Source organism: Seriola dumerili, unplaced genomic scaffold, assembly GCF_002260705.1.
Source record: "Seriola dumerili isolate Sdu_G_001 unplaced genomic scaffold, Sdu_1.0 BDQW01000121.1, whole genome shotgun sequence".
Lineage (NCBI taxonomy): Eukaryota > Metazoa > Chordata > Actinopteri > Carangiformes > Carangidae > Seriola > Seriola dumerili.
Window position 1 is genome coordinate 580,124 of NW_019174376.1, and position 25,975 is coordinate 606,098.

General features: G+C 41.0%; 2 protein-coding genes across 2 annotated transcripts in view; both read left to right on the top strand.

Moving 5' to 3' along the window:
* Positions 1-12,609: 12,609 nt before the first annotated feature.
* park7 (Parkinsonism associated deglycase) lies at positions 12,610-18,071 on the top strand. Its single transcript, XM_022748311.1, has 6 exons — positions 12,610-12,782; positions 13,315-13,416; positions 14,476-14,535; positions 15,377-15,446; positions 17,119-17,205; positions 17,565-18,071. Exons 1-6 carry the CDS (start codon positions 12,693-12,695, stop codon positions 17,723-17,725), a joined length of 570 nt encoding a protein of 189 aa, XP_022604032.1. The 5' UTR covers positions 12,610-12,692; the 3' UTR covers positions 17,726-18,071.
* Positions 18,072-18,356: 285 nt separating this feature from the next.
* Positions 18,357-25,975, top strand: part of LOC111224011 (voltage-gated potassium channel subunit beta-2) — an 80,694-nt gene continuing 73,075 nt past the window's right edge. Inside the window, exon 1 of the mRNA XM_022748360.1 lies at positions 18,357-18,411. The gene's annotated coding sequence lies outside the window, so the exon portion shown is untranslated. The remainder of the gene's footprint in view (positions 18,412-25,975) is intronic.

Below are 25,975 nucleotides of genomic sequence, written 5' to 3' on the forward strand. Positions count from 1 at the left end.
TTGAGAGACACTACAGCTGGCTGTGCACGGCTGTGGTATTGCCTCTCAGCTGCTGTATTTGTGTGCTTGGTGTGGCTAAAGTGTGGGTAACCAGTGCATTAGCACGCTCCTTCGTGGCACAAGTGCTTGTAGTTGGTGCATTAACAGTGCTCCGTGTGGAGCTGCAAGATGGAGGTCATCGTGGGAATGACATAAAGAGTAGTCTTTCTGCTGGGTGTAATTGGCCCCAGCATGCTGAAAATGGACTGTGAAATGTAAGGGGGGGTCAAATAATTGATTTTCCCCCGAATGCAGAATCCAGGGCAGGGCTGTTTAGTGAGTAATTTACAAGAGCAGTTCAGCCCAGGCTGACTGGCATATCTGTTGAAAGTTCCCAGGGGCACGGGAAGAGATAACACACACCTGAGACCCTGGAGCAGATGGACAGCAGTCACTGTGCTACTCAGAGGGCAGAGAGGAATCACATCAACTTACTTGCGCACACACACACCTCTGTATGCAGAGGGGATATAAGAGCACATATACACATGCGCACACAGACACACACTCACACACACACGCGCGCGCGCACACACGCACACAGAGGATGATGGACACAGGCTATTGTATGTAGAAATAGACTCTCTCCTCTCACTCTGTCCATCTCTCTTTCTCTGTCTGTCCGTCTCTCTCCCTCTCTCTCTCTCTCTCTCTCTTCCTCTCTCCCTCTCTCTCTCTCTCTCTCTCTGCAGCATTTCTGGAATTGATTAAATAAACTCATCAGACTTCCAGCAAGTTTGGCATTGTGCGTGAGAGCTGAAGTCATTTCAGTATGTAGATTTCAGACTTAAACCCATAACCGTGTTGCGTGGTGCATGACCACCCCCACCTGCTGGAGAGAGAAGGCTGGGGTGTGCATGATGGGATAGGGACGTCTGTAAGACAGGATATAGCCTGGCCCTCTGTATGTTTAGTGATTTTTCTACACCACAGCCTAAGGGAATTAAGACAATAGCCTTATGTCAGATAGCATAATCTAGTGACAAAATGGCATTTTATTTGTTGTGCCAAAATTGGGCTCAAATACATGTGTAAGCTAATTGAGAAGAACCAGCTGCTTTAGCCATCTGCATGGGTAAAATTGGTTTCATCTTAGATTTAGAGAATTTCTTGTTAAGTAAAAAGATGAGTGACGATTGTCAAGATCCATGATCTCTATAATTTGAATTTATGGAAAACACAATGATTAGCTATTGTTGTGTTGCACCAGAGAGTCATTGCTGTCAAAGATGTAGATGAGTCACCTAGAGCTTGCATATTGTGCTCATCACAACAAGACATTTGTATGGTGCACAGTCAGTGCTCTTCAATTTTCTTAAGCATCTTGGTAAATTGCACCAAACAATTTTCAAGATCAATTCCAGCATCAAAAACAATGCACACAAATCCCATTTCTTCAACCCATATTGTGTTGGAGAGGGCCCCTGTGTTTGCATGAAGGTAATTACAGTGGGATTTGATGTTGTGGTGTGCCCAGAATTCTCCAGCTTTAGATCAGGCTCAGGGTGCTCCACCCCATTAATACTCCATATGGGGAACCCAGCTGTGATCAGAATTGGAAGAGCGGGAGGGGAAATCGATTTCATTTGCAGGATTATTGATGTAACCGAGATGCCGTTTGTATGAAACATAAAGTCTCATTTCAGAGGTTATGGATAAAACTGGATTGAGGGGCTGTCTGTTTGTTTTATTCAATGAAACATTACAGAAACAGAGAAGTCAATATACACACTGCTGTACAGTCCTCACCCGCATTGCACCACATTAAATCTTTGGAACTATTTGTTTTTTTCTTTTCACATCTACCTGCCTATACAAACGCAAACTACTGCAAACAACTTACAGAGCATGTGATAAAATGTGGTGAAATTTACGGCGGATAAATAATTGGTGAAAAGAATAGCTTTTAAAAGGAGAACATGGAAAAATTAACAAGATAAAAGTGATTTACTGCATTGCGGGAGGGTTTTTAAAAAAAAAAAAAAAAAAAAAAGGGTTCAAAGCAACCCATAATGTTGGCAGTGAGAACTGACCTGGCATTCGGCCTTTTTCACCCTTTGCCAAGCTTCCCCCTCCACCTGTTCCCTACATTTTTTTTAGGAGGCTTTATAAGTCAGGCTGATGGGCTCACCCATATATTAAAAACAATATCAGACTTTCCCAGGGTTTGGATGGTCTAACAGCTGGATCTTTCAACTGAATCCATCCTTCTCTCCTTCTATTCCTCCTTCTCTGTGCCCAGTGGAGACCATTGTAGTTCCCACACGAATAACAGCAGCAGTTGGAGTGATGGCAAGCCAGATGGGAATGTTTTTTTCTGGGTTCACTGCATTCCTCTGATGACAACAGCAGGGTCAACACAAGGTAAAATCCTCTATAAAATACTTCTTCATACTTTTGATTGCGTTTTATAGATAGAGAAAGAAATTTTCCTTCTCATAACACAAAGATGGTTAATACATATAAAACTGCTGTAACATTACCACATGTGCTGTGCGCAAGTTATTGTACAGTTCATGTAAAGTTTTTTCCATCAAAGAGATTTTTAACAACTGGTCCTGGTCATCAAATTAAGGTGTTTGCGGGCAGACTTCATCCCCGACTTACTGTCCTTGTTCAGAGCAGATGTTCGGGTTGTTCTGGTGTCAGTGATGGGCAGTGTAAAAGCAGGCTTACACATGTTCATGTCACCATATCATTACAACTGCGGGAGGAAGTTATGTCATCGGGCCAGCTGGCTCTAATATGAGCTGCAGCATTGTGTGAAAAATATAGAGCAGGGGTGGAGCCAAAACTCAAATTTGGCAGAGTTGCTTACAGTATTTCTTGCATTGGGGTTCAGGGTTCAGACACCCGATAGGCGCCTACAACAGAGTCTAAGAAGTTCTCATAAGTATGTCATTAATTTTACACTGAATACACATTGCATGGACTCACGTGGTCTCCTCATCTATCCTACCTGCGCAGTTTTGTTTTCAGTGACAATAATTATGGGTTTAACAGTTGCGAAATGGCCTTGTTGCAGATGATAAAGGAAATTGCAGAATTCCATCACAGAGCGTTTGTATTTTGACAGGGAGAAAGCTGAGCCAAGTGAAAAAAGAGAACATGCCATTTTTGTGCGGCATGTCTGTGAGGGGCCGGTGTTTTGATATGGGCCTGCGTGGAGTGAGAAGGGAAAGTGGGTCCCCGTCTGGGAGAAAGGGCTGAAGCTCTGTTACGGAGCTTAGGCCTCCATCTATCCTAATAAAAAACACTTAAGCCAAACAGCCCCCTCTTGCTCTCCCTGTGTCTGATCCTGGGAGCTACCTGCAGGCCCTCCACAGAGCACATTTAATAATGGTCTCCACCCCAAGCGATTGGGCAGTCGTATGGACTGCAGGCTGGTGTCTGCGCTTGGAGCAGCAGCACAGTATTCTGGGAAGGCTGAGTCTTGTCATAATGGCATGAAGGGTGTGGTGAGGGTCCCTGCAGTGAAATCTAACAGGGCTGTAGTCTTTTCAATAACGATATTTCTGGCTTTTTTCCAAACTTTGTTGAATTCAACCACGCTTTAACTGACACATTTTATGTTTATTTTTCCTCTCTTCGTTCTTTTTCACCCAGGCTTTTTCTTTGATGGTGTTTGTGGAAGCAGTTTGAAGTGGTTTTCCTTTGCCACCGTAATCCCTGTTTCTGTTCCACACAGACCCTGATGTGAATGAGCGGGAACGTAATGAAAGACTTGTGCTTTCGACGATGTTAAACCTGAATAAAAAGTGGCATTTTTTATTTGTTTTGCCTCGTGTTTGATTCTTGGTAATGCAGACAATCAACAGGGTAGAGGAGTTAAGTGCATTATAAATTACTGAGAGGGAGCCACCTCGCTCTTGGAGCTCATCCTGATGCTGCTGCTGCCACTTTGGGTTATGTGAGGAGTAAAGTACTTTAGCAGAGACCGTGGAGCTGCTCCACAGCACTCCTTTGCATATCAAATAAACAGCAGGGCATGATGGCGGTGCCAACCCAGACAGCTATGTTATATGTACACGGTGATGCATATATGTCTGTAAAGGTGCCACTGAAGTCTATTGAATATCTGCTGTGATACAGATCATGGTGACATAGTGTCTGAGGTTTGAAGTGGTTTGTATAGGGAGTGTATAGAGGGGATGTTTCAATTGGCGAGCTTTACCTTCAGCATGTGACACTTCTGATTTAAAGCAGCACAGGTGAATATGGTAATTAAAAAAAACCCATTCACAGGGAATATAATTAGAAATCTTACACACAAGAGATTTCATATTAACACTAACACTGTACCTGCTCATTTGTACTGGCTTCTTGTTTTTAAACTACATTGTACTGATAAATAGATGCATTTGAATAGTGCGTGCTTTCATTTACAGTAATAAAAAAAAAAAAAAGGATCAGGATTTTCATGCTGAAATCCCATGTTTATAGTCCCCTTCTCTGTGTCCTCAATCCGTAAGGTGACGATCCATGACTCTTATTTTCATAACAAAACGTTCCAGGGTCCAGCAAACAAACTGTTGTATGGATGTACTATTGATTTCACATTCACACGTCCGGACTTAAAGGGACTATGGGATTGCCCATGAATCCCAAATCTGTGTGCTACTCACAGTCTGTCAAGTTGACATCCACTCTCTTCTGTAAACTGGCAAGATTATTCACTCAACAGGATCTCCCTCCCTTTCATCCTGCGAACTACAGGCCAATCCGGCCGCTGACAGCCAAGTGATAGCATACAGATGGAAATGAAGGCGAGCGGGGGAATGGTGCTGTTTGTCAAACACTAGAGAGAGCTTGTGGGTTCAGGGAGTAGACTGCTGCGCCAAACTAGGTCCTCTGACTCTGACTTCACTTACTGTGAGGTTTCAGCACCCGAAATCTTACACTTAACACAGTTGTCATACATTTTTAGATGTAGGCTGAACTTAAAACTCAGTACGATCTGATTACCACAAGATATATGTGTTGCGCAGCCATCAGAGGAGACAGAAGAAGAAATCCCACTTTTCACCACAAGCTTGTTGCAAGACAGCACAATGCCCTTATAGTTCTATTTGCTGCCATTAGACACAAAAACATGAGAAAGACTTCAGAGTAAGCAATGATAAAGTCTAATGTTACAGTGCTGGTGGTTTTTGGCCTACAGGGCCTGCTGATGTGAACACCAGAATTTATTTGCTCCCTCAAATGCCCTCCATTCGCTCTATTTTGAACAAGCTATTCTGAGCGAAGGAGGACAGGCATGGAGTAAAAAAGTCGGCTGAGGAGATGTCATTCATGTCAGTTATTTGTGGAAGTAAATTACATACAGCCACTACATTGATAACAATCATATAACAACTAAACTGGTCTCAAAAACTGATACAAGCAATATGTGCTGTGAAATGTATTTCCTTCTCCTTGGGCAACAGATAATATGCATTCTTCCCTGTAGTCCACCAAGCAATACAAAGAATGTATTCTGCCTGTTCAATCGCAACGTTGGCTTCTGCTTGGAGATGGCCATTGTGCTCTCTGGATCACAATTCACAGTCACCGGAATGAAACCAATTTGAGCTCCTTTCAAGATAATGCAAATAAATATCAGCCCTGATTTGCCTGTTTTTTTTTCATAACTTTCCTCTCTTCACTCCCTTATCAGCACACAGAGCATTTCTCTCTTTCTTAAGGGTCGAATGAAAGGTCTCTCTTTTCTTGAGAATCAAGGCAAAGGAGAAGCCTGGTCCAGGACTGATTCATGTCGCACACACTGGTGGGATGTTATGCATGGATAATTGATTGTCGAAGCAGCATGGCCACTGTTGGATCTTGATGGTGCTGCCGAAATGTCACCTTACTGATGTTACAGCGGCGCCGATATTAAAAAGGCTGGTCTCAAAGGCTCCCATCCGAGCACACTCCTCTCCCACTGCGTCTGGGAGAGACAGCACTGTTTGTCAGGCTTCTATTTCAGAGAGACAGATCTTGCATTCGCAACCTTATCTGCACAGGACAGTGCACCCTCTTCCAGAAGTGCATTGAACATTTCCAATCATAGGAGTATATCACTCTGCTTTTAAAGTGGAAATCAAAAGTGTGGGAATAGTGAGGTAAAAAAAAAAAACAGACATAATTGAGATTGCATAGGATTTATTTATAGGTAGTTTGTCTCCTCCAAAACCCGGAAAAATTACACTCCAAGCTGCAAATATCCCCTTCGACAACAATAAAGAAACCATCATTTTCGTGGGAATGTTTTCATACCAATTCGAAGAAGTTTTAAAGGAAAATTGTTTGGAAACGTCTCAGACATTAAGTCAGATAATGCAGTATGCATTTGTATAAAAAGTAAGGGATTAAGTGAGTGGAATCCGGTTAATTTCAGAGTTAGGATAGTGAACCAAAAGCTGAGCAGGGACTGGTAAACTGTGTTAATCTATAAAGGCTTATGCAGGTAAAAATAGACTACACCTGCATGCCTTTTTACCTCCATAATACTTTGCAGAGGGAGACTATTGAGCATCCGTTTCCATTACCAAGGAAGGGAAAAAGGATATTTTACCATCAGTTTTCAGAGTTGCTTTGGTACATTGTTCAAAGAATGAAGCATACAGCCGCCATCATTTCAGAGGCCTGAGCGGGAAAAACCTGAGCAGAATTAAAATTTTTTGCCTCATTTGTTGCACCATGAATTTTGCTGAGTTGCAAATACATGAAGTAAAAACACAACGTATGATAAGCTCATAAGTTTTTTTTTTTTTTTCAAAAAATTGCAACTATGTTTCTCTTTTACACTAAAAATATAAGTTCCTGAACAATAATAGCTTAAATTTTGGAAATAATATTACAACATTTCTCTTTCATTCTGGATTCCCATTGTGTATCTGCTTTTTAAAGGATAGCCCTTTCCTTTTTCTGCCTCTCTGCCATACTGAAACCATTCAGAAGTCAGGGCTTCCCCCATAATCAAGTGTGAATGAACATGTAAACTTAGCCAAGTATTAACAGAACTTGGCCTTTCTTCTAGACACAGCAGTTCATGCTGCTGTGTGAATCCTGGTTGGCGTGACAGAGGTAAAAGGCAAACAGCTTTTGAGGAGTGAGGAGGACCCAAAACAGACAGGCGGGAACGGACCTTACTGTTGGGCAAAGGGCTGCAGCTGAAAAGGGAGAAGGGAGCATTAATAGCCACCATATGTCTGCATATTCTGGGGGTCTCCAGCGCAAATTTCATTACCCAACGCACAAAATGGAGCATCTAAAAGACGTGTGTAACGTGGCCTGAGACAGCTACCGTGTGAAAAGCGGGCCGTTATGTGTGAGAGCCATGGTCTGATCTGTCACGCTGTGGTTTTTAAGGAAAAACGGGGGTAGCAGCTGTTTGGTTCACCTGTCCTGTCCTGTACACGGCTCTCCATCAAACCAGAGGCTACTGTCCTCGCAGGCCTGCGCCCACAGACATGTTCCTCCACAGTAATCTCAGATGTAACACTCCTATCTAACGTGACAACATTTACAAGACCACAGCCCCTCTGTTTATCAGACTTGTACAATTATATGGTGTTCCAATTGTGTGAGCGCACCGGTTACAGTGAGAGAGATATCCATAAACATAGTGTACAGCCTTTAGCCTGCCTGCGCTCTGTATCAAACCATGTTTTCCCACTGGACAGTGAGTGGGATAAATCAACACAGAAAGACACTGCACAACCCTTGTTGTGGACCATCAGGTTGCTGTGTAGGCTAAACTACATGATCATGGGTTTATTGATGGCAATTTTCAAGCGCCCACTAGTCAAGAGTTGGAAATTTTGTCTGAGTTCACTGTGGGAAAGTCTTTAGTGAAAAATATGCACAGCGCGAGTATGTGGTTGAATTAAATTTAACTGTTTGCACATATGTTCCCTTGTTTAAGGGGGGAAAGTTACTACAGCACTGCTTAAGCCATGGATTATCTGTCTGCGTCCTCTGCCTCTTTAGCATCAACATGAATTCACCCACTCAGAGTCTATCACACATCCACAGAGCTCCCTGAGAGAGAGCGGACCTTAGGGAAGCCCAAGCAGGGGGGGACCTCGACAGAGCCGAGCGGAGCTGAGCAGGGTTGCTGTTGAGCCCATGGGCATGGCCCTCTCACTCTCTGGCAACCACTTTGTTAGGCACACAACACTAATCCTCCTTGTGTCTTTATTGCCCTCTGTGTAGAGGAGCAGGCCGGGGCTGGGGCTGTATGAGGGGGGTGGGGGGGTGGGTGGGGAGGGGAGCACCGCTGCAGGGCCAGTATCATCAGCATTCCTGTTTGAAGATAGGCCACGCTGTACAGCATTAAGGCATCTAATAGACGCAAGCTGAGAGCAAAACAAACTGATACTCACTGAGACAGAGAGGGAGAATAAAGAAAAAGGAGAGTCACTTTTGCCCCCCCCCCTCCCTCCCCGTAAAATAATATGGGTAGGGGCATAATTTGAGGATAGGCAGATTATTGCAACCAGAAATGACTGTGAGGCAATTCTGGTTCATGTTGTTACACATACTCAATAATCTAAACAACACATTAATGTGCTGCCTTAATTTGTAATACTGCCTCTGTGGTTGAAAACAATTTGTCATGCGTTGGATTTGTAGGAATCTCATTTTGGATAAAGCATTTAAAACAAATTGTTTAATGAATGCTGGGACATACATCCAAACGTATCTTTGTTCAGTTTATCTGTTTGGTTAGCAATACATGCTATACATCTGAAAACTTGTGATTCCAGAAAAGACATCTGATTGCCTTTTTGCTGCAGCCTTTACAAAGTCAACTTTTGTGTTATTTTCTTTTCATTATTTGCAGAGATTGCTGTTGAAAATGTCCTCAGACAGTTGGCCTTGCTTTTGAACTACCCTGCACAAAGTTGAACTCACTCAGCTGGCGCCATCTTGTGTCTGTGCGTGGCTGCTGGCTGCTCGCTGCCGACACAGGTGCATAAAATTCAATGTCACCTTTTCTCCCCAGACCTCCTCACTGTCCCCCAGCTGTCACCTGAGCGCTTGGCAGCATAAGGTAATAGCATCAAGATGCAATCAAGATTATATGCTTGTCACTCATCCCATGCACTCAGTGGCTTACAATGTGTGAAGCAGACACAAGATAAAGCCTGTGCACAGATGGGAAGATAAAATGCTCCTAAATATTCATCAGTTCTCTGACTTCAGCAATGCAAGCCCTGAACGCTGCCATTAGATGACTGGGAAGAGTAACCGGTGAGCACAAGGGTTGGACAAAATGAGTTGGAATGTAGAAATGCAAAGAATAAATAGAAAGAAAAAAACATCTGAAAATTTTAATCTCTCCCTGTAGAAGCAAATTTTCTGTAACCACTTTGAATATTGTGGCACTCTTCCTTACTGGGGATCTGAAACAGGGTTTGCAGCTGTATATCTCAACTGAACAGAGCCTCTGCTTGTAAGCTACATCCATATTGGCAGTTTATTTCCATGTTTACACCGTTTCATATTCTTTGCAATAGTAACAGGATTACTTTGTGACAAACGGTAATTTGTGGAATTCCCTCATTTCAGTTTGAGGATTTTCTTTTTCCTCTGTCCCCGTCTTATAAAAAAAAAAAAAAAATGTTTCTGTATTCTCATCTCCCCGGAGGTTTGATTCCAGAAACCCTTCAGGTTTTCGAGCAGACCTCTGTGAACGGCCAGATAAAGCAGAGCAAGGCCTGGTGATGCAGGCAAGAGGGACCACAAGAGAAATAATAATACGCAAAGGAATCCACTGATGAGCACCCTTTTACTCCACAGGCCAATCTCACATTCACCAAGTAGTAGAACATACACTTATACACACACATAATGATCATTTGTTGCCATGCCACATTTAGGGGTAATACCAGTTTGCAATTTCTTTCAAATTTCCTGAAATCTACACATAAAGCTAATGCTGTAGTGTTTTAGACTTTTAAAAAGATAAGTTTGGCATTATTCTAGATGTTTTTTCTATTGTCAGCAAATCCCATAAAAAGATCGACCAAATGTGTTTGTTAGTTTCTCAATACTTTCCAACCTCCCTACCCTGTCGGTGGTTCTCAGCCCGGAGCCTGTTGTTTCCTGTACTGAAGATATAAAACGGATCACAAATATATAGGGTTTTTTTTGTTGTTTTTTTTAAAGAAATTTCCTAAAGCAGTGATGCACTATAGATTTTAGCAAATTTTACTTAAACAGAAGTAAATGGTGTATTTGTTGGGGACTATTTTCAGCTGTGGATTAATATGCACTAGTGCGCATTTATGGCAGAAGGACAGTGTGTATGGGACTACCTTAAAAATAAACTACAGTGCCCACGTTCGTCATAAGGAAGGAACATTTCGCCCTGTCCAAGTGAGGCTCATAATGTATGTTTAAAACAGTGGAGGTCTACAACAAATGGGAATCAATAAAAAGGCTTTGGCTAGCCAGGCACGACTTCTCAGTAAGATGAATTTATTGAGCATTTTTATGGATTTGTTGACAAAAAAAAGAAAAAAAAATACAGAAATAACCACCATCTCCTTGAATGTGTTTTATTGTTTTTCGGAAACTGTTTTCATTCATTTTGAAAAGTATAAAAATCTTACTGTAAAGACTTCAAACTTGCTCGCGATAAGATGAAACCCCCTGCAAACCGTTAGATAATTCTATTTGTCAGTTGTTGGTTAGACCTTTTGTGTTCAGTGTCTCAGACAGTAATTGTCTTCCTTACATTTGTGTCACAAGTCACTTTGAAACATGTCCTCAGTGTGATCATGCACTTTATGATTACATAGTGAAAGAAATTAGTAAATTAATATAAGTGAATTAATGTATGGAAATTAGCCTGAGTGCCACCGCGGGTCTGGTTCAGTTGATCCCCAGCTGCATATGTTGGTAATCACCGCTGCCTCTTGGATTCACTCACAGGCACGCAATAAACAACCTGCTGCCAGCACCCCCTACGCTTTTGTCTAATCTGCCGTTTCACTGGGCTCTAGTTTGACGCACAAATATGAAAGTGAATCTCAGCAGCAGAATGCACAGAGGCACATTAACTAGGATAGGTGCCTGCACACTAAAGCCCCACACATTAAGTCTCGGATTTACACTGGGATATGATTCCCTAACTGTCTTAAGAGTTTGCTGCAGAAGTTTGCTGCAGAACTCGGTGACCTCAGTGACCTGCTGCCTGGTGTTGTTTTTAAAAACCTCATTCATTACATGTCTGAATTAACCTTGAATCATTCCGATGATAAGACTGTGATTAAGTAACAGGGTTCATGGATTTGTAAAAAAAAAAAAAAAAAAAAAATCATATTGTTTACAGAATGTCAAAGTTACATTTAACCTTTGGATTCAGTTAACGTTTGTGTTCAATGTAGACTTCTTTTTCTAGCTCCCTTTGACATCCTTTGCTGAATCTTGGGTTAATGCTACCACCTACTGGAATAAAGAATGCACTGCTAACAGCTGAACTATCACTGACTGTAAAATCATTTCTGGAGTATACCACACAGTAATGGTCATTTTATTGCCATATTAGTATGTGTTTAATAGCACCAGAAGCAGTTCTTTTTTTAGACTGCAAGCTAGTTGGTATACTGCACGCAGGTTTCTTTTTTTCAGTGTGCACATACATTGATTTGACTGCATGAGATACAGCATTTACTGTACCACTGATGTTCCTTGCTTAGGGCCTAAAGATGAACATTGTAAATAGTGCTTAGTGGAAAAGTAGCTAATGCACACTGTCATGGAAACATCCCCTTAACACATTTACTTTTTTGAATTTGCAGGTGTTGTTTGTCAGTCTGGGTGTCGTATTTGTGACTTTGAGTAAATATGGTTTCCAACCTGAGATAAATCACAGGTATGACAAGATGATTAACAGGATATGAAAGCAGGACAAATATATCTCTGCAACACAAAGTCAGAATTTCCTCTAATCTTTTCCTTTTTTTTCTTGTGAATTATTAAATAATTTTAACAATGTAAGCCACTAAGGTTTATTCCAGTAAATTAATCAGAGAGGGAAAATGTCTTCGTTCATAGCTCATAGACTGTGACAAGAGGCTGTAATAGACATAGCTTTGTCTTAAGGGGTCGCAAGCCATAAAGGTTAAAAGTCGTGGCCATACATTTGTCTACAAATGAATTGAAAATGATCATTTTGAATAAGCAAAGGTATTTGTAAACACGCCACATACTTCTTATTATGAGCTAATGCACAATTTAAAACAAAATCAACAAATTCATGGTATTGGATAATGATATTGCTGTCACAGTACAGCAACCAGGCAGTTAATTTACCAATTTGAAATTTAGCCTCCAGTATTATTTCTATCCAGAGGGCAGATGTATTGCATCTGCTCTTTGTACTCAGTTAGTGTAAGTGTAGTTTCTTTGTGTTTGTTGTGTTCTCTGTGCATTTTAGTTTTGACACTTTCAATAAGAGATCGTACTTGAGGTGTGTTGCTATGGGTGTACATGGGTAGAGTAGAATGGACAACTCTCTTTGAAAGGGGGATGTAGGGGCCAACCTGGCAACCCTGCTTCTGTCAAAATCTCATTGCAGAGTATTCTAGTTCCTGCTGGGAGTTGCACACTGGAGTTAGCGTCTTTGCACCTGCTAGAAACAGAACTGCAAGCTAACCATGGCAGGAAAGAGGGCATTAGTAATCCTGTCTAAAGGTGCAGAGGAGATGGAAACTGTTATTCCTGTGGACATCATGCGCAGAGCTGGGGTTTGTAACTCGTCTGCAGACTTTATATGGCAATGCTGTGTGTGTTAGCAGTCAGCTAGCTAATGGTAGCACAGAACAACACAACTTAGCCAGCTGGCTTTGGTTAAATTTAGCCAGCCCTTCAGTCCGGCCAAAACGCTGTCATGCACATTGTAATGTATTATTGGTGTCAACAGCTTTCACTGTGGAAACGATAAGCGTCATTTGTAAAGGGGGTAGCGTTAACATGAATCAGCTTGCTAACTGTTGAACTAACAGGAGGAATAGTTACTATTTAACTATTTACAGTTTTTATCTTTTGCTAGAATTTAATAACCTGCTTGGGATACTGTTGACGCACTCACAACCTTTAAAGTGAATGCAGACAGGGGCCAAGTTAAATGTCAAAGTCCAACGCCATTGCAACTCTCCGCCATTTGATATCTATCAAAATAAAAGTCTCCGTCAGCCATATGCAGACAGGGTGCAATGTCTTGCAATTATGCTAATTCTGTGCTTTTTTTTTTTCTTCACTACCCACCCAAACCTGTAGATTGCAGTGACGGTTGCAGGACTGACGGGCAAAGAGCCAGTCCAGTGCAGCAGAAACGTCGTCATCTGTCCTGATGCCAGCCTGGAGGATGCCAGCAAACAGGTTAGGCTCAGTAGCTACAGTTTTATGCAAAAGATAGGGCAAAATAAATATTTTGTTTAGGTTTGTCTTCAAATGTTACTTTTTATTTAATGGATTTAAAAAAATAGATAAAAATCAATAGTCAAAGTTGCATGTGCATAAATATATATCACGTATGTATAATATGGGGTGGGGTGGGGTGGAAGTACTCAGCTTTGAGGTTGTGTGGCAGCTAGTAGGACAGGAAACATTGCACAGACAGGTTTAGAAATGAATTCTACTAAATATCAGCAAATTCTGAATCCAAATGTCCTGCAGTCAGTCAAGACACTGAAGCTGAAAAGAGGCTGGTTTCTACAACAGGACAATGATCTAAAGCAGACCTCAAAATCCACCATGAACTGCTTCAAGAAACACAAGCTCAGGAGTGGCCCTCAGAGTCGCCTGACCTGAAAATCACTGAAAATCTGTGGGTAGATCTTAAACATGCTGTTAGTGCAAGACAAGCTAAAAATATCTCAGCTCTGCAGGAAGCGTGGGTGAAAATTCATAAATCAAGAATAGAAAGACTCTTAGCTGGCTACAACAAGCATTTGCAAGCTGTGATATCTGCCAAAGAGGGGGAGTACTAAGTACTGACTTAGCAGGGTGGCCAAACTTGTGCACATGTCACAATTACTGGGTTTTTTTTCGTTTGTTTTTTTTGCTGGTTTCTAAGTCCATGTAATAAAAAGTAACATGGCATTAGCATTTAAAGGAAGGCAAATTTTTAAACTCTGTTTGTTGCTGCGGTTGTATTTACCAATTCTCACTGCAAAAATCAACAAAATGTAATTTTCCCAGGAGTTCCCAATGTTTTGCACATAACTGTACCTTCTAACATTGTCATTAAAGCCAGACTTAAGATTTCAGAGCCACATGACGTATTATTTATTATTATTATTATTATTTATTAGTATTTGTTTTTTGTATTGTATGTGTATGTTTAGTTTGATAAGCTCCATCAGCCAAATAGACGATGTCTGGTGTTATGCAATGTTAAACCTTGTCGGTCTCCATCTATTATGGTCTGTTTCCCAGGGTCCTTATGATGTGGTGCTTCTGCCAGGAGGAATGCCAGGGGCCCAGAACCTGGCAGAGGTGAGAAATACTCAGACAAACTGCATCTAAATGGATCAGTCTCTCCATGTTTTGATCTTCTAGGGTTCCAGTCACATGGTCTAGCCCCATGGTAGCCCAAACTTTTTCTGTCACAGTGCCCCCTTTCAGAGGTAGAAAAGTAACCCAGTGTAATCGAAACAATAATCAGCAGATTAATCGATAATGAAAATAATTGTTAGTGGATTGAATATGTTTCTAGTTTCTCAAATATGAGGATTTTTATCATATAATGGTAAATTAATATTTTTTGTTTTATACTCTTAGTTGAATAAAAAAATAAACACATGTTAAATGTTCATTAATATAGGACTGGCTCTGGCCCCTCTGCGAAGATGAGTGAGTGTAGAAATTGGATGAATGTGGAGAAGAATGAACCAAGTAGAGATGATATTTTATGTGCTGTGTATGTATGTTTTTTTAGCATCATTAATTATATTTGCATCCTTTTAAAAAAATAACAAAAAAAACAAACATTTTGGGTGTTGGAATTGAGAGTACACGAAAATGTCCACTTATGAAATATTCTCTATTATTTTCATATCCCTCTGTACTACATGGATGACATAAAGGACTCTTTTATAAGTAAAACTTATTTAATATTCTAAGATGAAATATTTTAGTCCAACTCATCTGATAGATGAGATCTGGCGAAGACCATGTTTAGTTTAGATATTATTGTTAGTGTTTGTGTTTAATACATCTGTGGTTGGAAACAGTGATTGCCAGGTTGTTTCCATGATTATAGCCTAGTCGGCACACTGTGCAGTCACATGGCCTGCAGATGGCTCACGGTGCATCTGGTTTTTGTGCTCTCTTGCAGTCTCCTGCTGTGAAAGAGGTGCTGAAAGATCAAGATGGCAGAAAAGGCCTGATTGCAGCCATCTGTGCAGGTACAGTTTGAGAAAACAAACCAAAGTCATAATTCTACAGGAGCAGCATCTGATAGTGATGCCTTTCTATGGGTTAAAGTTTAAACATGACATGACCTCATTTTTGACCACCATGTTGTGCTTTTATTCAAGTACATGTGAATTACACAACCTACACAATGCCGTTAATTCTGGTGCTTTCTGAGTAAAATAGCATTGTCATAAGTAATTGAGCAATAAATACTGCTCATGTTTTCCATATAAATCAAACCAGTTTGACAAATTAGTGATATAAACTACCGTGTGACCCGTAAACATTTTTACCTAGAAACAACGCTAAAGGTGTGATATTTTGGTTTTGAACATATCAAGCGACTGTTGTGCCAGTAAATGGGATTTGGATTTCCTCGCAACTGGAATTAAAGATCTTGGACAGAAAAAAGGTGCAGTGGTTCAATGCACATGGCACTGAATCTGGAGGATTTTCTGGTATTTTAGTAACTGGATGTGCCCTTAAAACCACACACCTTAACCACATATTGAAAAATACACACCGTTAACAAACAATGTGCTTCATTAATTTATGGCCATTTGTGACCCGCTTTTGGCATTCGAGATGAAAGGGTGAGGGTTTGATTAATAACTGTCCCTGAGTGAACCCATGAGCACTGACATTTTATTTGACAGCCTCTGTATGCAGAGAAAGGACATTGGAAGGACATTTTGAATAGGACATGGGACCAATGCGGCAAAGTGGATTGAAGGGTGTCCTAGAAAATTACTGAAATCCTCACAGGAATATACAGTTTAATGAACCTGCCAGCAAGAGGGCCAGTGGCAAGACTTATTATTCTTCCGTAACATGAAAATTGTTATCATGACATATGAAAAAGGTCTGTTCAAAAAGGGCTTGATTGAAAACCACATTAATAATAAGTGTAAAAGTTGCAGGTTAAGTTAGCCATTGTGTAGTTCTCTTTTTGTGGTAATATTTGTTACATGCATGTAAGGTCATGTACACAAAATACAAATACATCATTTTCAAGATTGATCAGATGGTAGAAAGATGGGTATCATCATCATCCTTCTCTCCATGTGTGCCCTGCTGTCTGGCTCTGGTTCTCTCTCTCTCTCTGCCAGACTGGCGTCCTTTGGGTGGGGACTTGCTGTAACAAGAGTAGCTTGGCTTTAACTGGCAGACTGCTGTTCTGCCAGGGGAAAGTGTAATCTTTAGACTGTATGGGAAGACAGCCAAGGAGCATAATCAATACCTTTCTATTTATTAACAGTTTTTGGAGGAGCTCACTGCAGTGCTAGGATGCTGCCAAAGTTAATGCAGCAGCAGTCAATGCCTTGAGCCTCTCCTTTTTTCTCTCTTTCCAGTGTGGTGCAGAGGAGAGAGGCTGAAACTGTATACTGCCTGTGTATATTTTTAGAAACAATGGTATAGTTGAGGACACCTTTAGGACATAGTGTTGTCATCAAATATTCTGTATTGATATAATTCATGTACAATACTAATTGCAGTCCCTAAAGTCAAATTCATCAGTATTTTACCTTTGACTCCTGCAACCTTTGTTTAAACTGCATAAAGATGAAAACTTGGACTAACAAGCAACAGAACATGTTCTGAAGTGTCACTTTATAAGGGGAAGCTGTTAAACGAACCTTACGCAGCTTTGCTCTCCTGCAGGTCCTACTGCTCTTCTGGCACATGGCATCGGCTACGGCAGCACAGTCACTACACATCCAGCCATGAAGGAGAAGATGATGACTGGAGGTAACAGGAAGATATGTTGAAATGTAGTGCTAGTGGCTTTAACTTTAATTCAAAACAGAAGGAATTGTAATTTTTTGTAAAGGGCAGTAGATGGTGCTGTACTAGCTCTATCTCTCCTATAGAAAATCATGCCACTATGCAGTAGAGGAGAGCGCACCACTCAGAGGTGAAAGCGGATGCAGGAATTTGACAGAACATACTAGAACTGGGTCAGCTGAAATAGTGATAGATTATCTATGTGGTAGTGCTTATAGTACCCTGTGGTGTCTAACATGTTTGGCTTTCAGCTTGAGGCTTGTAGCTCTCATGTTGTGATTATCCTTACGGTATTGCTCTTTGTGTGTTTTTTTTTTTTTTAGATCACTATAAATATTCAGAGGCTCGAGTACAGAAGGATGGACATTACATCACCAGCCGTGGGCCAGGAACCAGTTTCGAGTTTGCCCTGACAATTGTAGAGGAACTTATGGGGGCTGAGGTTGCAGCTCAAGTCAAGGCTCCTCTTGTTATTAAAGACTGAATGTAGCTGTGTTCAGTTACATCCTGCAAGCAGCACTGCCCGTCATACAAGCCTGGCATTACTGAAACGGCTTCTCCAATGTAGCTGGCACAAGTAGTCAAAGTTGCTAGTGACAAATCGCTCTCCCAAGGGGACATAAAGATGTTTCTGTGTCCTCCCCTAGTCTTTCTTAGTTAGCAATGAAAGGCACCATGTGTTATTTAACACTGAAATACAACTAGATAGTCACTGCACAGGACTTCCAAATGAGATTAAATAGATTTTGTTTCATTGTAGTTCTCCCACATGCTTACTCATTATTCTGATTGCCTTTATTGTTTCACTTGTCATTAAAACATTAATGTGACGAATCTCTGTTTGTCTTTCTCTACTGTATATTTATACTGGAGGTCACTGTGACTTGTTTTCACATGCCTGCAGTGGTTGTTGACGCCTAAATATAGGCTGCATAATGTAATGTATTGTGAGCGCTACTTAGAACGCGGGAAGCAGAATCCGAATAGATTGGCAGGTGAGCTGGCCAATGAGAAGCCTCGACCTGGCTGCAGTTGTATTCCAACTGACCAATAGCGGCTCGCCCGCAGCCAGGAGGGCGGGGTTATCATGCAGCGCGTGGTAGTTGTGTCAGAGCAACAAAATCCAGAGGGTCTTCACAGTCAAAAAGGAAGAGACGGATTTCGACAAAGGTAAGAGACTGGAAGTGTTGTGTGGGCTATTTACACTTTTATCAACGACAGTGTTCCTCCGAAATTGGTTCAATAGCGTTTAGATATTCTCATGTTCGCTGTTTAATGTTGGCAAAGCAGTTTACGCAACGTTAATCACGGTAACTAGCTACTAACGATATCGAAATTGACATTACAACGTTACCGTCTGTTACTAACACGACAGCAACAAGGACAAGTGTTAGTTGCATCATTTTAAGAGTGGGTGTTTGAACCTAGCAATCATTTTTGTTAAGCCGTGATTAGCCTGCTAAGTGTGCTGAGTGGTGAGCCTCAAGTTCGCTGCAATTCATGGAATAATGGATTGGCATCAGCGTCTCAAATTGACCGGGCAGAGTTATAACATTAGCCCGAGATAACGCTCACTACCATTTTCACAATTCAAAGATGCTCTCAGACTGAGCACACAAGAAACACAGTGAAATCAGGCTAAAGCCGTATCTTATCACTGAGAGATCGTTCTGCAGATGTGACCCGACATGGAGACGTCAGTCCCAGAAGCTCCCCATCCTCAGCAGCAGCCGCAGTCAGATTGTGCTGCATACACTGACTGTAGCTAATACAGTGCGGCAGAGGCCAGGTTAATTCCTCCATCAGCCCAAGACATCTCCTCCGTGACAGCAAGAAAAAGCGCTGTTAAACACGTGCAACTGACAATATAATAACATAAAAATCTTTTTAGCAAACAAACATGACAAGAGGGAATATCTTAATATCGAGGTTAAGGTCACGATATCGATAATGGCTGTCTTTAGAATGACTTATTTTTATAAAGACATGCACTTTATGTCTTATTAATTTAAGAAGCTACCTGTGTGGAGCCTGTCTGCCTGCAGCAGCATTTTGCAACATGAATTGGCTTCACCATAGTGCTGTCCTCATTGACACCACGAGGCCTGTCAAGATTATGCTCATCATTTTCATTTGAGTACATAAAACAGGAAGAACTGGAGGTGTTAGTGTCACCTCTTTCACTTTGCATAGACAGGAAATAAAGTGCAAGTTCTTTTCTGGCAGGCTGCATTTTTCTCAATTGCTGGGAAACCGCCTCTTAGTCATTCTTAGCAAAGCATGCGGTACCACAGCAAGTCAGGGGTCATCCAGATTCTGTAGGAGGGCAACTCAAGTGGATTTTTCATCCACCATTGTACAACCAAACAAAAGTGAGCCAAAAAAAGACTGCGAGGCTATGTTCCCATTGCAGTGCATCAACAGGGCATTGTTTACTGTTAAAATCACATCACATCAAGATCCAAATCATCACAATCATGAGTGTGCACCTGTGCATGGCTATTACCTCTGGGTGCACCATGATAAGGTTCAGGCTAGTTGTTTGCCCTATGACAGTCTTCAACATTTTAGATGGGGCCATGTCTGTCATGTTGAGGCAACATCACTATATTGTGTGCCTGAGCCAATATGTTTTATTTGTGTGTTTCAACATTCAGAACTAATCTTTGCCATTCCCTGGAAGATGAACATCAGTGCTCACACAGTGTCTCGATGACAGTTGTATAGCATAGTCTCATTAATGCTATGTTTTTCAGTTGGATATTTCTGGAACGTTAACATTTTGCGCTGTTGCACATAACATGTTAGAATTATTCTGCTTGAGCAGCTGTACAGTAAAGAGCTTGAGGCTTGACTCCCTATTTCTGGATGGGGCAGAAGAGGGAGGGGTAGGGGGAGGGTGAGGCTGAAGTCACTGTGACTGAGTCATTGGTTTAGCTAATGATGCAATTAGAGTGCTGCACTTTGCATCTCCTGATTAGATCCCCCACTTGCACTGGCCTGCAGACAATGAAGACTGAATTTACTTGCCTGACTTGCTTCAGCAGATACATTTCACAAGGTAATAGAAAGTTTGCAAGCAATTTGGATTACATGAAACATCAATATTTTTCTTTGTTTCATCAGTAATGATTGAATAGATTTTTCAATCTCTGGCACTTCACCCAATGTGGGATTTAAATTGTAGGTCTTGCCAATGATACAATTTGGGACCACTATAGGCCACAGATTCCTAGCCTTAAGTTTTGAATAGAATAGACATTTTACATCATATCAGGCTGTGTGTGCATCAGCGTAATGCAATGACAGATTATATGTTTTAAACTGATTGTTTGGAATGGTTGTTTTTACCAGCCACATTTTACTCCAATTAATTCCTCTGGGGGACTTTGTTTGCCAGAAACATGGTTTGGAAAAAATGCTCTGATGGGCATCTACAAATAAGTGCAGACTTAATTTGTGTATTTTTAGAAAAGAACATGGCAAGGTAATTGCATAGATACTTTAGACTTTTATCTAGAACATTTTCAAATGCAAAGGTTAATGAGAAATGCTGATCTCAGCTGTCCAAAGTTACACTTATCCCGCTGATATTAGGTTGTCTGCACTGCTCTTGTAATTAGTGTTTCCATAAACAAAAAAGGACTTCAGGGGTATGTGAGGACAAGCATTTGAGCTTTCACCTAAATAAATCTACATGTATGTTTTTATTGGTATGTAGTATCCATACACTGGCTTGGTATTTGCACCGACTTCACTAAAGTAGTGGAGAATTGTCCAGATGTGACCGATGCACATCAAATAGTAGTTGCATTGTATTCTGCTTAGGTCAAGAACAATTAGCAGAACTACACAGTTCTGACCTGAGGTATAAAAGCGAATCCTAAACCAAAAGAGGAAGAAAATTACTTATTCAGCTTGTTTGTTGTAGGGAAGAACTGTATTTGTTTGTTTCCTGTATGTTAGTAAAGGTGAGCAAATACACAGAGAAGTGCAGATGCTGTGTCGTCCCATGGTGACCTGCTAGATGTGCAGCATCAACTTATTGGTTGTAGCTGAACTTTTTCAGTCCAGGGATAATTGATGATCACATCATTCATAAACTGTAATGAAAAACTGTGTAACTAGATTATATTTCTATGGCATAATCACTGTCCACTATGAACTCAAGATTTGAGATCTGAGACTAGCTCAAGGCCTTTCCCTTCCATGTCTTTAGATCATCTGACTATGTATGAAGCTTGGAGTCCAAACCTATTACAGTAGAATGGCATCATCACCCTCTTCTGTGTCAGTCTGAAACATTTGCCAGTACTGCATCTTTACACTCTCATCTACCAGGTCAGGAGCTGACTGATTGTGTGGCTTTCTGTGTTGTGCAATAAGTTACAGAATAATTCCTCAGCTGCTGTAATTTTGTTTACTTAATGCCTGTCACTTGCTCTGTTGTCTGTGGTAATCCCAGTGAGACCAAGCACAGACTGTAGCACTAAAAGCCTAATGGCCTTCTCCTCAGCAATACCCAAAGGACCTCAGTCTCAACTCAATATGGGGTTGAAAGAATAACCAATTGCTTGTAAACAGTTGTGTTAAGTGTTGTATGCCGAGTGATAATAATTTACAGGCCACTCCTGTTCCCCTTAATTTTTCTGATAATTGGTGATTTTTATATTTGTAGAATTAAAATATTGTGCTATGTCTACTTAGACCCACAAATTCAAAATCATACAAAAAGGTGTATGTATCTGAAAAAATTGTTGCTCTAAAAGTAATTCTGGTCAAACACACCACCAAAACTCTAAAAGCTGTATCAATATATCAGTCAATTAATTTACAGTTTAAAATGATCCTATCACTCTAAAAAAAAGAATATTTGAATTGTGCCCATTACATTACAAGGATGATTCATTTAACTTTTTTTCAATTTCAGGACAAATGCAAAAACATGTCCAAATACAGAAAGTGTTGTGACTGCAGAAACTTGTAAAAAGTAGTATCTAGCAATGAATCGGGAGAGGCACTGATAAAGCAGTGTTTTCTAAGTGTTGCATCATTCTGCACCAAGCATCAAAGTTACATTATAGACACATGGTGCAATTTGAGTTAATAAAGTGATAAATATCTTTATCTGTACAAGTTCCTGTATAATGTTTTTTTTTTTTTTTAATATTGGACATTATAGACCTGCTAGTCACAACTTGATTTGGCATTGCATGTTCCCATAAGATCTTCGCAGGTAACTCACTGATCTACAGCTCCTCCGCCCTGCTATGATTCACCTGTTCATTTTACACAATACAGCTGTACAGTGGAAACCTAAACTAACTAATGTACTCCTATATTAAAATCACAAAAACTATTCCAGTTTAGATTATGTATTTTTGACAGCAGATAGCTTTAGATTAAGAAAATTGCTTGCCTCACAAGCTATAGATTTTGTGGGAGTGGCACTGTTGAACTGTTGTAGTAGAAAGATTAGTAGAACAGTTTCTCTTCATCCCCTGCATGAACAAAATACAGTTTAAATGCATTTCAGTCTGCAACACACTTTTAGAGGCATGGTCCAACTGTGAAGTAAATCAAAAGCCCTGTTCAGACCTAGCATTAATATCTGTCTCGGGTGATCTGATCACAAGTGGACAGCTCTAGATACGGGTGTGAATGCACCCAAGATGCATTGAGAAAGTATTTGAAGTCCAATCACTCTGACCACATTCGGAGGTGGTCTGGGCCACAATCTATTAGCAGTGTGAACATAAATGCGTTCTGGGCCACATTGAAGGACCACCTACTCTACTGACGTCCTCTGTCGCAGTCCAATTAGTACTGCCACAGTTTCATAATGAACCCAAAATATTTTACTATTTCAAATGGCTAAAACCTTATTTCAGTGTAGAGCTGCATGCAGGTGCATTGATTCAGTCAACCCCTCCTTGCCTCTCTCTCTCTCTCTCTCTCTCTCTCTCTCTCTCTCTCTCTCACACACACACACACACACACACACACACACACACACACACATTCACAATGGAACTGTCCAGTCAGACTGGCTAAAAACAACAATGTGTACACGTTTATTCAGGCAAGTGAGATCCGATTGCAAGTGGTCACTCGAGATGCATGTGGAGACACTTTCTAATGCTAGGTGTGAACTGATGTACTTGTGATTGGATCACTGAAGACACATGTTAATGGCAGGCCTAGGGCCAGAGGCAAAGAAAGACAGTTTAATCTAAGAAGGATCGGTCTGTTTGCTGAGGCACTCTGATGCTTCCAGTCAGTGTGGATATCATTAATTGAACTGCTGGCTTCTGTTAGTACAGCTGGTGTACCTGGAGCACAGTGGGTTACAATTTTGAAAGTAACTGTAATGGGTATAGCTGATAGCAGTCCATTAAAAAATGCTTTAATTCACCGAATGACCTTGACCAGGCATAGTTAAGTGTAAAAAAAGGAAGTATGGATGTTGTCGTACATTGTTGTGAATTGAGATTTTGGTTTTCTTGCAGACAGTTTTTGGGGCCTCAACCAATACCTTGCAATAGCAGCAGGAAGATATGGGTTAACATTAATGGACCGATTGTTTCTTGAACTGCCCAGCAGCTGGTATTGAGGATGACAAACACTCAAGCACCTGGCATGATCACAGGAGCAGCACCCTTCCCTTATGCAGCTATCTGGCAAAGCTCCAGAGCATCACATGCAGACTACAGGCTTACCGCACTAGGCATACACAGTACAGAGCCAACCCTCACATCATTCAGTATGAATGTGGAGTCGCAGGTAGGAAATTTTGGAAGACCATGTTTGAGAGTGTATTTATGGGAGTCCATGGACAGTGGATTTTGTAGCAGCCTTTTTTTTTGTCTATGTTGGCTCCCACTCGCAAAATCACACATTTTAATCCATTTTGTGAAATGCATCACTAAATGCTTTTGTATTATTATTTTGGAGGACTGAATGGAGTTTTTGTGCTGTCAACTCTCAGAAACTCTTCACAGGTTGTAGTTACTGTTTGGGTGTGGGTGAAGATCTCTTGCTGTGGCCCCATTAGTCTGGCAGACACCGCACCATGCTTGGTGTCATCATGACTGGAGAGGAGTGAGCTGCAGAGCTGTTGTCTGACTGGAAGCAGAAGCTGGAGATGCCGTGACTCGGCTTGAGCTTAGAAAGAAAGGCCAGGGACAGTGGTGCGCAACAGTGAAGCTTTAGCTGTCCCTTCAGGCTCTGGGAAACATACACACATACACAGAAACACATACACATGCAGGGTGAGGTAAATCCATTAACACAAATCTAAAGGAAACTGATCTTAACACTAAACTGACAGCAAACGATAACGACAGAGGTAGAGCACATCTAAGAATATTATTTCTTGGAAGTGGAAATGCTTAGAAATCAGAGACAAGTTATAAAATGCAAAAACTGTCATTTTTCATTACCATAATTTATGTATTCTTCTCAGATTTGCTGAAAAAGTTAATAAACAACCAGTTTCAGAACTGCATACAACGCCACACATGATTAGATTACCATTTACTTGGCTAGCTGTGTACAATTACATAAATTCAGACTGGCTGTGCTCTTAATGTCGTGAAAAACTGTGCTGCACCTTTCAATTCTCTCGCCTGTGCACTAACCTCATCTATACACTGATACCATACTGATAAATGTTTCTTGGCCGAGGCTAGACAGAAATGCATGATGGGACTTGGGATGTGTTCCACTTAAAAGGCGTCATCTCTGAGCCCAACTACCTGCTTGGCCACCTGTTCAGTTACCTGATGCCCAGAGCAATCTGTACTGAAAAACCAATTCGAACAAATTTGAAATTCTCTGTATTTCTCGTCATCAATGGTTACTAGCAACCAATGTAGTCCCTAGTGTTCCTACTATCAGCAGTCAGCTTTGGCTGCCCCACTCATTCTGTCTCAGTCTGTCTCCTGTAGGGCTGTCCCAAATGATTATTCTTTAAATGATTAATCTAGCGATTATTTTTTCGATTATTCGACTAATCTAACGATTATTTTTTTATTAACCTAACAGTAATTTTATTGCAATTATTTTCCAGTTAGTCATTTAATATAACAATTTGCCTCGCTGCACCAGGGTGTTTCCTCTTTATGTGCTCGTGCATGACTGTCGTGCTAGAGTGATATGCCAGATGCACTTTGCAGAGTCTGCAGACTACTGCACTGCTGGTGTCAAGATTAAAGTATTCCCAAACTTTGGAGGACCGTGTGCGAGCCTTTTTTGCCGCGTGTTGCTCCACACGCTCCGTCATACTGCTGGTAGACGTTGCCATGTTGTTCAAATAGATTACACAGACACAAATCATTCACGTAGTCAATGACTTCAATTACATCACCGCATTGTCCCAGCCCTTGCGCTGCGCTGGTAAACCAAAGATGATGCATATAAACGGTCCCATTAGAAAGTTCTGGTTTTGTTCTATGAACATTCACCCTGTGTGGTTTTACACGACGCGTCGGCACTAAAATTCCACGTCGAATAATTTTTATAATCGACGACGTCGATTACGTCGGATAATCGTCCCAGCCCTAGTCTCCTGCTCTCACTCTTTATCTAATCACCATAGTATAGTCAGGTAGGCGGTTTCATAAATGTTGGTTAAATATCAATAGCATTAAGTGAAATTTCCATCCCTGCTTTTTGAGAGCAGCGGGCTTATAGCACATTGATTCATGCTAGCATTACTTGCAGATTCGTGGAA